This window comes from Barbus barbus (genome assembly GCF_936440315.1).
Source record: "Barbus barbus genome assembly, chromosome: 10".
NCBI classification, from domain to species: domain Eukaryota; kingdom Metazoa; phylum Chordata; class Actinopteri; order Cypriniformes; family Cyprinidae; genus Barbus; species Barbus barbus.
The window spans coordinates 14,757,431-14,773,932 of record NC_136738.1 but is presented as its reverse complement, the minus strand read 5'-3'; the positions used below and the strand labels follow the sequence as shown (position 1 = coordinate 14,773,932).

The following is a 16,502-nucleotide window of genomic DNA, read 5'->3' as shown; positions in this document are numbered from 1 at the left end:
CGAAATGTCTTTTGACATTGTAAGTTTTTCATACACCCAGTATTTTACTACAGAGCTAGCAGAAAGGCTGTCCATCTCGCTCGTTGACGGCAAACTGATTCTTCCATTCTTCAAGGACTCTCCTACCTTCACTGCTGATGCTGCGACTCTTTGTTGCTTGCATGTGTTCCTTCATTGGTATTTTCCTCACATCTTTTTTTTTTTTCTCCTCTAATAACAAACTTGTCCATTTTGATCGTTAATTGATGACCGTTTTAAATCTGCCAGAGCGTGCTTGTAATTGTGTGTCAATTGTGTAATTGCACGTTCAGTTGCGTCAGTACTGCGAATGTCTGAAAACAGTACATGATCACCAAAATTTTGACATTCTTGTTCTAACTTTTATTTGTTTAAAACCATTAAAAAAAATCAAATGGTTTTTTTTTGTTTTGTTTTTTTTTAACGTGGTCAGCATTGTGGGCCGCATTTGCATTTTTGGCGGGCTGCGGGTTGAGAACCACTGGTCTATATGCGTGAACTTCATATTAGCCTGTTTGTAGCCTACTTGCCATCCAGTAGTCACAATAAGCTTTGTTACTTTTTAATAAAAAAAACTTCAGCTTTAACATTCTGCCAAATTCATAAAATAAATACGGTTTTGGTGCTCTTTAATGCGGCAGGCGCAATCGCTTTAGTGCCTCAGTTCAAGCGGCAAGTGAACCCATATCTTTCTCTACTATAGTAGCCTATGAAATGAACGTGAATTAACATCAAAAGGTAGGCTATTTTATAAGAGAGCCTACAGTCCAGCTTATTGAAATGTCTCATGTAATCGTTCATTCTGTCAAATTGCGGAAAATGTTTAAAGCTTGTAAACAATGCCACGTAACAATACATTTACCTTAGAATAACTGTTCGGTGTCCATAAGCTCATCAGTCAGCTAGAAAAATAACTATAAAGAGGAGCATTTTGCTATATTTATTCGTTATTGCATATTATTTTTACTTAATCTGTTGGCTACATGATAAAGAATGCAAGCTAAAGATAAAATTCAACACGTCCTATAAAATTACATGTTACTAATGGAAAAACCCGACTGGATGTGTGAGAAATGACAACATTTCTATAGGATGAAAGGAGGAGCCCAAACTAAAGCCCTATTCGCACGGGATTAGTATTACCTGGTGACCTTCAGTCATTTGTAATAATTGCGGAGGTTGTCTGTGATCTTAATCCCGTGCGACTCGTCCATGTCTGTAATTTGTAAAGTAAAAATTCCCCCACAAATAACCTACCATATTACACCGAGGTCCTGTGATAATATTAGTCCCGTGCGAATCGGCATCTCTGTGATTTTTGGCCAGCATTTGGCGGGTCGTATATAATTTTTCAAGGTTTTTGTTTCCTGTGCTCCTTTTTATCCATCTTTTGCAAAGAATGGAGCTGCTTTGGAGTGTTTGATAGTATTTTAGGTGCTGTCATATCGCTACACCATACAATTTGCAGAAAGAGAAGCTGAAAAGGTTTGTTACAAATAAATCAAGCATAAAACTTGATTATTTTAACCTGATGAAATGTAAATGACACGGGGCACAAAACTATATTAGTTTTTTTTTCTTTTTTTTTTTTAAATCCATCTAATTGGACCATAGAACGGGACTCTCAAAGCCTTGACATCCGGGAGATAAGTCAGTAATTTCAAGTAAAATCACAGACTTTGCTTATCCCATGCGAATGCACCACACGAAATTCAATGCAATGCAATGTGATCTCGTGCAGTTGCTGACGCTCGCTAAAGCGTGCAATCGCTTTGTGCGCTGTTTTATCGGTACTTTCACTTTCAAATTCGATCGCGTTCAGCAAGGAGGGGAAGGATGGAAAGTGGGGAGGCACAGTAACTCGTTTGGGGGGCACGGCCCGCGAGTGCCCCCCCTTGGCGCCGGCCCTGCATACATACCGTATTTTATTGGAAATGAACAGAGACATAGCCTAATAAGTGCTCTAACAGACCCAAATCATCACTGCTGCATAGTTGCATTTTTCCAGTTGCCAAATATGTTAATGTAGTGATTACATCCATTTCTGGCGCTATGGCATTTCAGCATTTCAGTTGTTAGCGTGTCTCTAATAAGATCGGTCACAAACATGATCCCTGCACGATCTAATGTGTAGCGTCTTAAGTCACTGTTATGCATTGTGTGCAACGCATTTCTTCTCCCTCTTCATGTTTCGTCCATTTTCTCCACTGCTAAAGAAACTCTTAAGCCCCTTAAAAGTCCTCGTCCGTACTCCTAACAATTTTGGACCTTAAGACCTCTTTTAAGGGTTAAGATGCTTTCTGAATTACTTTTTTTCTTTACTAGGATCTTTTCTTTAATTTTAAGAGGAAACACCCATATTTCTAAGAATTTTCTTAGAATTTTGTTACTAGGAGCAACTCTTAGCACTAAAATTCTTCATGAATACGGGCCCAGATCTGAGCATTAAGACCTGCTGTGTGAACTAAGTCTTAGTTCCCAGGTCATTTACAAGATGTATTAAAATGCTGATAAAGTCCAGAAAAGATTAGACACAAAAAATTAAAGTGACGTGGCCAAGTATGATTGTCCATACTCAGAATTTGTGCTCTGCATTTTATCCATCCAAAGTGCACACACACCCGGAGCAGTGGGCAGCCGTTTATGCTGCAGCGCCCGGGGAGCAGTTGGGGGTTCGATGCCTTGCTCAAGGGCACCTCAGTCATGGTATTGAGGGTGGCGAGGTTATTCACTCCCCCCGCCTACAATTCCTGCCGGACCTGAGACCCTAACTCACAACCTTTAGTTTACGAGTCCGACACTAACCATTAGGCCACGACTTCCCCATGACAAACACATGACAGTATGATTGAAATCTCAAAAGGTAAAAAAAATTAATAAAACGCGTTTATTCTGTAGCACCTAAAAAAAATTATTTGGCACCTAAGTTTTTTTTTGACTGGCTTTTTTTTTTTTTTTTTTTTTTTTTGGTCTGGAGCCCTGTGTGGTGTCTTGTAGGTATCTTCAGACTTGGTAAATAATTTTTGTTATTAATTTTGTGGAATTTGTAGACGGAGTGTATTGGTGTCAAAATTGAGTAATGTGGATCTGCTCTTCACGGACGGTCGGAAGGAATGTAAGAAAATAGAAGAGAGAATAAAGGAACTGCAAACAGCCATCCAGAAAGCTCGGCATGTCCGACAGGTTCCTTCTCTGGAGGCCTATTGCAACCTAGACAAGGTAACGCTGTAGTAGGATTCCATATAGTGTTATGCATAGTGTTAAATGGTCTGTGTGGAGCAAACTCAGATAACATGAAAATGGTTTGTTTACTTAACTCGATTTAAATCTTAGGAAAGAAATCATGTTTACAAATTAGTAAGATAATAGTTAATGTTGCATTCATGCTGTGAAGTATTGCAATAAGCTTTCAATTACAAATTCAACAAAGACATAAATGCTTTCTACTAGATGGAAACTGAATTTTATGAACTTTATGCATGCAAGCGCATTAAGTTGAGCACTAGTGAATAAATTACACTGAAATACAAGTGAAATGTCCATAGGTAACTTTAATATAAACAACTATGAATAAAGGCAATATATATCCATGTACTATACTCCATGTAAATATCACTATATCAATAAGTTGTTCATAATTTTTTTTTTACCTCGTATTGCTGCTATGTAATTCTTAATATTTATGTACATTCTGTGTTTTTTGTATTCTATATAATTGCACTGTCCTTGGAGCGGACCTGACTTACATTTCACTGCTGGTTATACTCTGTATAATTGTTTATGTGACAAATCAAATCTCAATATATAAAAAAAAAAATCACAATTAGATATTTTCCCCAAATCGCACAGCCCTAGTTTCTAGAGAGCAAAGGTTTTGTGGAGAAAAAAAAAAGGGAAGACTGTAAAAAGAACAAAGTCTGTAAAATAAACTGGTAAAAGGATTTGATGATCACTAGTCTTGTTGTTGTCGTCATTCAGGTTTTATTTCAGCTTTAATGTGTTTTTTTTTTTTTTTTTTTTTTAAACAAAGCATCTGATATTTACAATATCGACAGCAAGAAGCTAGTGGACTGCCAAGTCGCTTTCGCTCCAAAATGGAAGCGTAGGTCTGCTGCTTTTGCACTGGAATGTTTTATTGGCTTTCACTTCTTGTCAGTATACGTTCTTTGGTGGAACTATATATGACATGCAACTGCCAAGTTTAGCGTCCGCATCAGCGCACCGATGGACTCGCACTCAACTTCACATTAAGCGTTGTGGGTGGGATGTCTGCCTGCATGTGGATCAGCGAATGCTGATTGGCTGCCTGTGTCAATCAGTCTCGGTAAAAAAAGAAAGATTTGATCAGACGATTCATTGTTAAAAAGGCCATTATAGCTTTAAGAATAGTCATCAACAACAAAGAAATTTTGAAATTAATTTCCCTTTTTGTTTTTTATTGGTAGTCTACATCAAACAAATATTTCCATCAGATATATTTCAGATACTTTACATTTATATCTCATATTTGTGTTTACAATGCATCTCAAAATAAGAAATGTTCAAAGTATCGTGTATTTTCTCCTCAGTTTTTGCTTTTGTTTTAATTGTTTTCAGATTTTGGAGACACTACACATTCCAGTGGATGCTAAATCATACGACATGAGCTCTATGTCGTTGCGTTCAGGACTCCGGTAGGGGACCATTGTACACAATTAATATAAGAGCTTCAGAATGCAATTAATATAGTCACAAAAATGGATGCATGCAGCTGTTTTTACATGCATACTAAAGTTTAAATTCTCTCATTTTGTTTGTATTTATACATATAGTTGCAGTTTTCAAATGGACAGTCTTGTTGACAGTTTGAGAAACTGTCTTAAAATTATAGATGACACTGATGACTGGTAAGTGTTTTATACAATGTGCTCTATTGAATTAAAACCTTGTAATCTGATTTTTGTGTTCATTTTATGATTGTGACAGTATTGTGGAAGAAGTTACAGTGGAGCCTGTACAACACATCGTGAAGAGTGGTGTGGAGGTCTGGGACAGCTCTAGTCAGTCTGTTAGAGGAAATGCAGACCCCATTCCAAAAAAGAAAAGCACACGCAGGCCAAATTTCATAGAGGAAATCATGGAAGACACAGACACTTCTTCAGAGATAGTGGAAATAGGTGTGTGTATGCAGGGTTGGGGAAAAAAAATCAGCATATTGATGTGAATAATTTTTCTGTCTGTCTGAATGTGACTATATTTGATATGTTTGTATTAGGGCTGTCAAGTGACTTTTACTTTTAATCTACCTATGTTCTTTTGTAATATGTTGAACTGTGTGTTTTTAGCTCATAGTTCCCCAGGACCTGAACCAAGGTGCAATGAAAGACACAAAGCACTTAGAAGACATCGCAGGCAGCATTTTGATAGGCCCGTAACTCCACAGCCTAAACGTATGTGGCTTATTTGTAGGTTAATCTCCTGAATTACCGAAGACCGCTCCCTTGTATATAAAAAAATATTTGTCTTTTGTAGTGGTGCACTATGTTATCGCGACTCACATTGTGAACCCTGGACATTTCTATGTACGCTATATGATGGAACAGAAGACAGGCCTAAAGTTGACCAGAAAGGTCAACGAATTCTGCTCAGGAGACGGTAGCCTCTTCACGTTCAGTGATGAAATCAAGACAGGTATATGCATGTTAATGATGGTCTCTTATTTGACAGTGAAATTTCATCAGTCATCAATATTAATTTATTTAGTTATTGACTAAAACTAACATTTGGAAGTTTGGGGTCAGTAAGACTTTATTGTTAACGTCTCCTATGCACATCATAAAAAGTGAATGAGCATAAGTAAACATGCAGAAAATGCTTTCTAAAGAAGATTAAAAGATAAACTTTGAGATGTGGCTATCTGATTGTTTGCATCTCTGTGCACAGGCTCTATGCTCTTTATCTATTGGAAGGAGGATATGTGGTGTAGGGTAACGGTGACTGAGCTCTTTCAGAAGGAGTGTTTCCAGAGTGTGACCAAATGCCTTGCATCAGAAGTCTCCCGTCTGTGTGTCTACTTCCAGGACTTTGGCTTCTCCAAGGGCATTTCAATTCCAAGGTGAGAAATAAATAGTGTATACGTATGTAAAAACTTAAAGACAGAGATGTTATCTTTATTTCTTAGTTGTGTGCATAATATTTTGCATGCTCATGTATCTCAAGTAAATCTGCTCATTGCATCAATTCCCTCATTCAATGTATGCATGTTTTCTCTTTGTGCATCTTCAGTGATGGAGATTTAAGCATGTTGAATGAGTGTCTGCGGAGACCCGATGCTGCTACTCTGGCTGAAATGAATGGCTGGGTTCCTCTGGCCATCAAATGCTCCCTTAAAGATATTATTCCTGCAGACTTGGTATAAGTTGTGGAGATGTATTTACTGTATTAGTGTTGCAGCTGAGTGCACCAAAATACATGTCAAAAGTGCTGTATTTATTCAAAATAAATATTCAGGCATTCAGCTGCCATCTAGTGGTGCAAAAAGAATTTGTTTCTGATCTCGTTTTGTATTTATAGAGGTTATTAGAGAGTATGAGAAATTTTAGCATCACTTGTGACTAGGCACAATCAATAACTGGCAAGACCTTTTTGTTTTCTTGTTTTTTATTAAATTTTTTATTTTTATCAGGTGAGAGGGTGGAGTTTAGAGGCAGCTGACGAGATGAGGAGCCTGCTGGGATCTGAGGCTGTGGAGATGCAGGTGTTCGGTGAGGACGGAGACTCGCTGCTAGTGGATCTGAAGAAAACGCCAATGGTGTCTCTGCGGGAGCACCTGGTGTTCATGGAGCTGGCCAGGTATGTAATTGTCACATCTGGGGCTCCCAGTTCCATCCTTACAGCATTTTCTTTTTACTCTCCCATCTGTTTGGCTCTATCTGGATTTCTTCTGTTTTTTTCCCCAGTACATTCAACAATTAAACCTACAACTCGAGAGCATTTTGAGACTAAATGGTAGAACATGATTCATAAAATAAGTAGTAATAAATGCCACAAATTGCCTAAAGTATGCTGGATAAAAGCATACTTTAGCCATTTGTTTCATTTTAGTTCTTTGACGCAAAGAACTTATAGTATAAATGAGCTAGGAAGGTACAGGTTATATATTAGTTGGGACTGTCAAGTGAAAAATATTTTTAATTTAAATAATTATGACATGGTGATTAATCTAATCTCAGATTAATCGTATTATTACACACTAATTTTTAAAATACAATGGATTAACAAATTCTCAAATGTTCCATAGTTAAAAAAAAAAAAAAAAAATTGATTTACATAGTCAGTGGTGACCAACATTGTTCGAAATAACTTTTTATGTTTTGCAAAAGAAACGACATGAGTGTGAGTAAACTAAACTGACAGTATAGGACTTTAAAGTGCTCCTATTATATGGTTTATGAAAGGTTCATATTTTAGTTTTGGGAGTCCCCAACAACAGGTTGACATGCATGCAAGGTAAAAAAAAAACTAAAACTTTTTTCTTATATACATTTAATTTTGCTTTATTTGCTCAAAGACTCCCAAACGATTCGCTCAAAGATTAATTTTTCCAAAACCCTCCTTTGCGTGACACTAATCTGCTGTGATTGCTTTATCAGGCATTACAGGCATGAAGAAATTAAATCAACCAGAGTTTGTGAGCACAGTACTGCTTTGTACAGCATTACCAGGGAAACCGCTCCAAAAGCAGCACCTAGTGAAATACAATGAATGTTTTCCGGGGTCTGCACACGCAACAAGTGGGTGGGCAATATGCTAATGTTTCATGTTGACGTCAACATGAAACTGCTTGGGATTAGTTTTAAAAGTTACTTATTTTAATGATTTAGAATCGACTTTTTCATTTAAGAGACTAACTTTATATACGGTGCACTTTCGGATTTAAAATTTTGCAGGATGTTTTCATTCACTTAGAGCTGTATTACACACTGCATGAAAGGTCATTTTCAAAACTCCATAAAAGGGGCACTTTAAATGCCTTAATGAATAAGTCTTGGAGACATTCGATTTGTTAAAATGGCCAATTCATTCAGGAATTAAGTAAATGGCTCTCTTTATAAATGGGCCATTGAATCATTGGTTCACCTGATTCGCTCAAAATGTGGATTAATTCAGAAGCAAAACACTGTGAACCATGTAAACCATGACACAAAACAGAATAAAACAAAATGTAAGATTTTGTTGACATTAACAATGTTGCTATATGACTTCTGTACAGATTCTACTCTCCTATAGTCGTCCCTGGCAGTGCACCCCTACTCTTCTACCCATCAGTTCACCCTGCACTCAATGTTGAGGTCAATGCTATGGTTTCTCATGTGAACACACCGTCAGACTTCTATGTACAGCTAGTGAGTATAAAAACACATTTATTATAATGTCAAAATGAAATTAACTGAAAATGAGATTTACACATCCTTGGTGACTGCAGGTTGAAAATATGGAGTACCTGCTGTTGCACTCAAAGCTCCAGGACTGTTACAGTCGTCCCCAGGCAACCAGTGAGTTCCAGATCTACTGCCCTTCTCTCTCACAGGCCTGCGTCGCTAGCTATGACCAAGAATGGTGCAGGGTTCAAGTCATAGGTGCGTTCATGTGTGTACAATATATCAAACAAGTAAACGTACAAGAAAAGCAAGCCACTGTTGCTTTTATATACAATGTATAAAGGTTAAAAGGTTTGCCTCTGTTCATCTTTCAGGTTTCCCTGGTGGTCGGATGGTTGAGGTTCGTTATGTGGATTTTGGCTACAGAAAGACACTGTCTGTGAAAGATCTGAGACAGATAAAGGATGAGTTCTTTGCTTTGCCAGAAATGGTAAGATTTAGGTTTACGTGTATACTGGGATACTATGATGGACACAATTTTATATTGGTTTAAAGGGGGAACAATATGAATGAAACCTACTTTATTAGCGGTTCCTATATCAATATCAAATTGGTCTTAATGAATAATGCTTGCCAGTACATGGCAATTGTGCAGAGAAAATTGCACCACATAGCACCACCAGCAGTGTAACTAGTTTGAATGTGGATACTGTACTGTTGTGAAAATTATGATACTGTGGCAAGTCTGTCAAAGCAGGTCTTTAAAACACACCTGAATCATCTGCAGACCTGCCAACCTGTACGCATTTTGCGTAGCGGGCACGCATTTTGACCTCAAAGTACGCAGGTACGATTTGTCACTTTAAACTACGCAAAAACCTGGTGCACGCACAGTAGCCTACTTAAATCAAGCAACAGCAATGAAAGAGGACTTCGACCAATCAGAGCGCTGGGTTCATTCCCCATCTAGCAAGTGGGATGATTGACAAATGTGTAGACCTATCATTAAAAAGAGACTACAAATAGACAGCAAAACAAAATCCCGCTCTGTCTCGTACCTTTTTTACACCTACCGTCTGATTTCTTAAAAGAGGACAGTACACACGGTACTTACAACTAAGGTAAACGGGTTGGGGTGGATGTGGAAAGTTAAAATATTGAGTTGTTAACTTAATCCTCTGGAGTCGACGTGATCGCATTGAATATGAATGTGCTTTTATTCTATTCACAGTTCGTCTAGAATATCAGTCAGATCTGCTGCGGTTTATTTATGTTCATATAGCTGCACTCACTGAACAGCGTCCTAATATTAGGGCTTTTAGTCCAAAAAAAAGTGCGCGTACTTGGATAAATACTGATATATTTGCACTAGAGCTTCACCCGTGTCTAATAAACCTTTAAAAAAGTCTTACCAGAACATTCACATCTGCGTTCAGCTGCTGACAGAGCAGACAGTTACCATGTTTGGGTAACAGCTTCACAAACAGTCTTTTCAACTACAGTATTATTTCTGTATTACAGTCATTCATAAGTTAATAGTTCAGATATAAACAATGATGTTTATGGTAGCGATCAAAATAGACCTTTTGAAAGTTAACTGGCGCTTCAAATAACGTTTGTGTCGATTGCATTGTTTCGCCAAAAATGTATTTTTGATTGAATCAAGAGACTCGTTTAAAAAGGCTGATTCATCCAGTAAAGAAACAAGTGAAGTATTTGAGTGAAACATTAAATCATTCATTCAAACCACTTTTTCATAATTTTAATATATTTAACTAAATATATTAGAAATACATATTAATTTAAATGTTTAATTCGTTCAAATTAAACGCTTTTAAATAGACTGCAGCAATAATATTTTGTAACACATTGTTTTGTTTCGTGGGAGAATCATGATCTCTGCTTGAGACAAAAAAAATTGTGATTCTCAGTTTATCCAGAATCGTGCAGCTGTCGTATGTGACTGAATGTGAAAGGCCTTTGGTAAATATCTAACATGAATAACGTAATCCTAACACTACATAATTTTCAAGCTAGTTTGCCTATTCACAAGGCATTTAAGTTGGCAAAGTAGTGTAAAGTTATTCAATTCAAGTTTATTTGTATAGCGCTTTTTACGATACAAATCGTTGCAAAGCAGCTCTACAGGAATTTAAGTTTCCACAATATATTTATATATTGCAGAACCTTAATATGTTTGACTTACGGCAAAATTTGGTAATTCTGTATGTTGTCTGAGCATTGGCATCCTCCGAAGTCCTCTTGAGGGGTTGGCATTATCTTTTCTCAGGTGTTCGGTCATCTCAGATCATTTAAGGGTTGGATCCAGACTGAAGCTTCTGTCTAGTTACCACGGGATGTTAATCCCATGGCAGAAACAGAGAAACAAATAGAGACATAATTAGCGTAGCTGCTGTTCCATCTAAGCAAAAATGATTTTTTTCAACCCAAGCTAAAGAATAATAACAAATGTACATTTGATCAGATATAACTGCAGTACAAGATTATAAAATGCATTATGTGAATGCTTGGCTAAAGAGATGTGTCTTTAATCTAGATTTAAACAGAGTGTGTCTGAACCCCGAACGTTATCAAGAAGGCTATTCCAGAGTTTGGGAGCCAAATGTGAAAAAGCTGTACCTCCTTTAGTGGACTTTGCTATCCTAGGTACTACCAAAAGTCCAGAGATTTGCGACCTTAGGGAGCGGGTTGGATTGTAGCGTGGTAGAAGACAAGTTAGGTACGCAGGAGCTAAACCATTGAGGGCCTTATAGGCAAGTAATAATATTTTGTAAATGCACTGGCTACCTATTCAGTTCCGTATCAGAGACTGTAAAATTGGGGTAATATGATCATATTTTCTTGACCTGGTAAGAACTATAGCCGCTGCATTTTGGACTATCTGTAGCTTGTTTATTGAAGATGCAGGACAACCACCTAGCAGTGCATTACAATAGTCCAGTCTAGAGGTCATGAATGCATGAACTAGCTTTTCTGCATCAGAAATGGATAGCATGTTTGGAAGTTTGGTAATGTTTTTAAGATGGAAGAATGCTGTTTTTGTAACATGGGAAATATAATTTTCAAAGGACAAGTTGCTGTCTAATATAACACCCAGATTTTTGACTTTAGAGGACGTGACAGTAGGGATGGGTACCGAAACTCGGTATTAAATCGGTCTCGGGGCTAAATTATGAAAGACCGGAGTATCGATAAGCTCGGTATTGGACAAATTAAGCAAACACATACATTTATTGTCTCTCTCTCTCTCTCTCTCTCTCTCTCTCTCTCTCTCTCTCTCTCTCTCTCTCTCTCTCTCACTCTCTCTCACTCTCTCTCACTCTCTCTCACTCTCTCACTCTCTCTCACTCACTCACACACACACACTCAATGTGCTTTATTGGCATGACAATTGTTACAATGTATTGCCAAAGCATAGTGTTTACATTAAATATAGAACAAGTATGTCTAAAAAAATACATGCATGTGTGTATATATAATTAAACAAAATAGAACAAATTAATTCTAGAATTCTGTGAACAGTTTAAAAGTGTGTGTGTGTGGGCGCATCACTGATTTGTTGACTCCTCCCTCTTTTTGTGACAGGCATCAATGTATCTTGCTGCTAGTGAGATGCAATCTTGTTTTTCACCTAATAAATACTGAAGTTGTGTTTTCTTGTTTAAAATTTTGAAGTCAGGGTAAAGTGTTTCAAATTTGGGATAAAATGCCTCTCTAATGTGTTGATAGTTAGGACAGCTGGTGAGGAAGTGTTGCTCTGTCTCCACTTCTCCATGAGTACAGTATGGACAGATGCGGCTCTCTCTGGGCAGCCAGTGCTGTCGATATCTGCCCGTCTCTATAGTCAGAGTATGACCGCTCAGTCTGTACCTCGTCATCTGTCTTCTTAGTTTACAGTCTTTCACTGTACTCAGATATTCTGCAGTTGTGTAATCTCTATTTATTTATTTACTTTGTTTTTCTGTTGTTTCTTTCCAATAGGTTAGATAATTTTCTTTTTGTTCTTTTATAATTTGGTTGGGCCAAATGTTGTGGATGATTATTTGAGTGTCCTGCTGCTGGATGTTAGTCATGTTAGTCTGTGTTTGCAGCTTCAGGACCATCTGAATTAGGGGACTTTTTTCAGGGTTCACTTCATGGTTTTTAAGGGCTTTAAAATGATAAGAGTTGGGGTCGCTCATTTTTCTCATTTTCTCCATCCATCCATCCATCCATCCATCCATCCATCCATCCATCCATCCATCCATCCATCCATCCATCCATCCATCCATCCATCCATCCATCCATCCATCCATCCATCCATCCATCCATCCATCCATCCATCCATCCATCCATCCATCCATCCATCCATCCATCCATCCATCCATCCATCCATCCATCCATCCATCCATCCATCCATCCATCCATCCATCCATCCATCCATCCATCCATCCATCCATCCATCCATCCATCCATCCATCCATCCATCCATCCATCCATCCATCCATCCATCCATCCATCCATCCATCCATCCATCCATCCATCCATCCATCCATCCATCCATCCATCCATCCATCCATCCATCCATCCATCCATCCATCCATCCATCCATCCATCCATCCATCCATCCATCCATCCATCCATCCATCCATCCATCCATCCATCCATCCATCCATCCATCCATCCATCCATCCATCCATCCATCCATCCATCCATCCATCCATCCATCCATCCATCCATCCATCCATCCATCCATCCATCCATCCATCCATCCATCCATCCATCCATCCATCCATCCATCCATCCATCCAGTAGTGGAGCACGCTTTTGACAGTTTGTTTCGCTTTATTATACTTTATTTACTTTTGTTAAGAGTTTTAGTTTATGCGCTGACTGAGGTCAGCAAATTGGAACCGATGGGGTCAAGCGGAGATTTCTCGCGCTTGACTCTCAAACATGGATTGAAGTGCATGCCAGATGACTCCATATCTGTGGAAGATGTGTTGGTTGCAGTTAGTGAACAGGTTGGTGGGCAAAATATTAAGTCGGCTTCCAGAATGAACAAAGCTGTTGTTATTTTTCTTGCCGATGTTCAGTTGGTTGATAGTCTGATTGAACGTGGAATTGTAATTAATGACACGTTTTTACCAGTATTACCGTTATCAACTCCATCAAAGAAGATAGTACTATCAAATGTTCCTCCATTCATTAAGAACGAGGTTATTCAGGGAGTGCTTGGAAGATATGGTAAATTAACCGCTCCTATTAAGATGATCCCGTTAGGGTTGAAAAATCCTGATATCAAGCACGTCATGTCTTTTCGGCGATATACGTATATGATACTAAATGAGCAGCAAGATCCGCTTAGTTTGGCCGTGAAAGTTAAAGATGAAGGCAAAGATTATACTATCTTTATTAGTTCAGATCAAATGAAGTGCTTTTTGTGCGGAGAACAAGGACACGTAAGACAAACATGTCCAAATAAACAAACAGACAGGCCGTCTCATTCAAGAACAACTGAACAAGATACTCGGCAAAAAAATACACTGTTGAAGTAGCGCCTACAAAACCAGCTGATGTAACGCTCAATAAAGATGCAGAAAATGGCCATAGTGTTGAAGTGGTCAAAAATCAAGCTGGTGTTGGGGAAGAATCCACACCAATGGTAAATACAGATGATAAACGATCAGAAAAAGAACAAATGGGAATGGAGGATACTGAAGCAGATGGGGAAACTGAGGCAGCTGTAGAAGGTTATACTCAGATGTCCACTATGAGTTCAGAATATGCTCATTCTGAAAATGATTCAGACAATGATCTAGAGAGTTTAGGAAGTCTGTCGGATGGAGAGGATACTGAAAGAATGGAATTATTCATCCCCAAGTTGTATACGGTGAAGCAAATAAGTGATTTTCTCGATGAAACTAAAGGAGTTCGCAAACCACAAATTGAAGTTTACTTTCCAGATTTGAAGCGGTTTTTGGTGTCTTGTAAAATTGCTATGAGAAAAGCTACCTTTGATGAACTTAGTAGACAGAAGAGGTACCGTCTCAAAAAAGTAATAACAAAGGTGAAAAGCATGACTAATCGTGATGGAAAAAAAGTCTGAATATTACAGAATGAGAAAGAAAGAAAACATAGTTTGTGCTTTGATATTGGTATTATTTTTATCTGTAGTGAGCACTATGACAGCCTTGAATTTTGGATCTCTAAATGTTAATGGATGTCGTAGTGCTGGGAAAAGGACTGCTTTGTTTGATTTTGTGGGGTTGAAAAAGGCAAGTGTTGTTTTCCTGCAAGAAACACATACAGATATGGATAATCAGGCTGAATGGCTGAATGAATGGAAAGGCCAAGCCTTCTTTAGCCATGGATCAAATGTTAGTGCCGGAGTGGCAGTTCTTATCTCTTCAGATTTACAAATCCAAGATAATAAGGCCACAGAAATTATACCTGGTAGAATGCAAATATTGGATATTAAGTTATATGAATTATGCTTTTCTTTTATTAATGTTTATGCTCCAAATGGTGGTGTGGAAAGAATATCATTTTTTTAAAAAATTAAAAGATGTTATTTCAGAAATTCCAAATGATAGAATAATATTTTTAGCTGGTGATTTTAATTGTACTCTTGATTACACTATGGATAGGAATCATGTTGAGCCTCACTTAAATTCGGCTGAAACTCTCAAAACCGTAGTCCAGTATCATAATTTTGTTGATATATGGAGAGAAGCTTTTCCTAGTGATAGGCAATACACGTGGTTAAAAATTAATGCTAACACAGTTTCTGGTGCACGACTCGATAGGATTTATGTTCAGATGAGTAATAGAGGAAGATTTTTTAATAGTTATATTTCGCCAACATCACTTTCTGATCATCATTATATTGCTGTAACTATGTCTATAGCACAGAACATTTCTTATCATAATTATTGGCGGTTTAATAATAGATTGTTGCAAGATAAATCCTTTGTTGAATTTTTTATTCAGTTTTGGGGAGAGTGGAGAGAGAGAGAAAAACACAGTATAAAACTTTAAGTCAGTGGTGGGACATTGGAAAAATACAGATCCAAATTTTTTGCCAACAATATACAAGGAATCGTACGGCTGAAATGAGAGAAAAAACTATTTTTTTGGAACAGCAAATCCTTAAGTTAAGTAGTTCCATCGGCGTGGGTGAAGATACCGAGACTGCAAAGATGCTTGAAAAGTATAACCTGCTCCTAAAGAACTTGTATGAAGAAAGGAGTCATAGTACATCAATTCGTGGGAAATTTCTTCAGTTAAACAGTATGGATTCTTCAACGACTTTTTTCTTTTCATTGGACAAGAAGATTAGAGAAAAGAAGAGCATAAATTATCTTAAACTGTCAAATGGAAAAAGAATAACAGGAAAGAAGGAAATTATTTCACAAGTTTTATGTTTTTACGAAGATTTATATAGTGCACAACCTTGTAATATTGAAGCAACTGACAAACTTCTAGATGGACTTCCACAGCTTGGAAAAGAAGATAAAGCTGAACTAGAAGAACCTTTGTCTTTTCAAGAATTAAGCAAAGCTGTACAGCAGCAATCTTCAGGAAAAACACCAGGGCTGGATGGCCTGACTTCTGAATTTTTTAAAGTTTTTTGGTCCATCATAGGACAAGACTTACACACTGTGTTTCTTGAAAGCCTTGAGTCTGGAATTTTACCCCTTAGTTGTAGAAGAGCAGTGGTAACACTCTTACCTAAGAAAGGAGACCTTGGCTTACTAAAGAACTGGCGACCAGTCTCTCTTCTAGGAACGGATTACAAAATTTTATCTAAAACTTTGACAAACCGCTTGAAAAAGTTTTTAGCATCAATTATTCATGGAGACCAATCTTATTGCATCCCAAAACGATCCATTTTTGACAATCTTTTTCTTGTGCGAGATATGTTGTATTTAACTGAATTGCACAAATTAGATCTTGGTCTTGTATGTTTGGATCAAGAAAAGGCCTTTGACAAAGTCGACCATGAGTATTTGTTCAAAACTCTTGAAAGCTTTGGCTTTGGAAAACAGTTTACTTCATGGATAAAGCTTTTGTATGAAGACGTGTACAGTATGCTGAAGGTTAATGGAACTTTGACAAGAC

General features: G+C 37.6%; 1 protein-coding gene across 2 annotated transcripts in view; it reads left to right on the top strand.

The window, feature by feature from the left end:
- rnf17 (ring finger protein 17) overlaps window positions 1-16,502 on the top strand; it is a 56,537-nt gene that overhangs the window by 14,755 nt on the left and 25,280 nt on the right. For both annotated transcript variants that reach the window (XM_079426560.1, XM_079426559.1), the window contains exons 7-18: window positions 3,069-3,237; window positions 4,615-4,691; window positions 4,830-4,904; window positions 4,984-5,174; window positions 5,343-5,447; window positions 5,530-5,688; window positions 5,941-6,112; window positions 6,283-6,409; window positions 6,683-6,849; window positions 8,270-8,402; window positions 8,483-8,636; window positions 8,753-8,868. In XM_079426560.1, coding sequence (XP_079282686.1) covers window positions 3,069-3,237; window positions 4,615-4,691; window positions 4,830-4,904; window positions 4,984-5,174; window positions 5,343-5,447; window positions 5,530-5,688; window positions 5,941-6,112; window positions 6,283-6,409; window positions 6,683-6,849; window positions 8,270-8,402; window positions 8,483-8,636; window positions 8,753-8,868 — 1,645 coding nt within the window. The remainder of the gene's footprint in view (window positions 1-3,068; window positions 3,238-4,614; window positions 4,692-4,829; window positions 4,905-4,983; window positions 5,175-5,342; window positions 5,448-5,529; window positions 5,689-5,940; window positions 6,113-6,282; window positions 6,410-6,682; window positions 6,850-8,269; window positions 8,403-8,482; window positions 8,637-8,752; window positions 8,869-16,502) is intronic.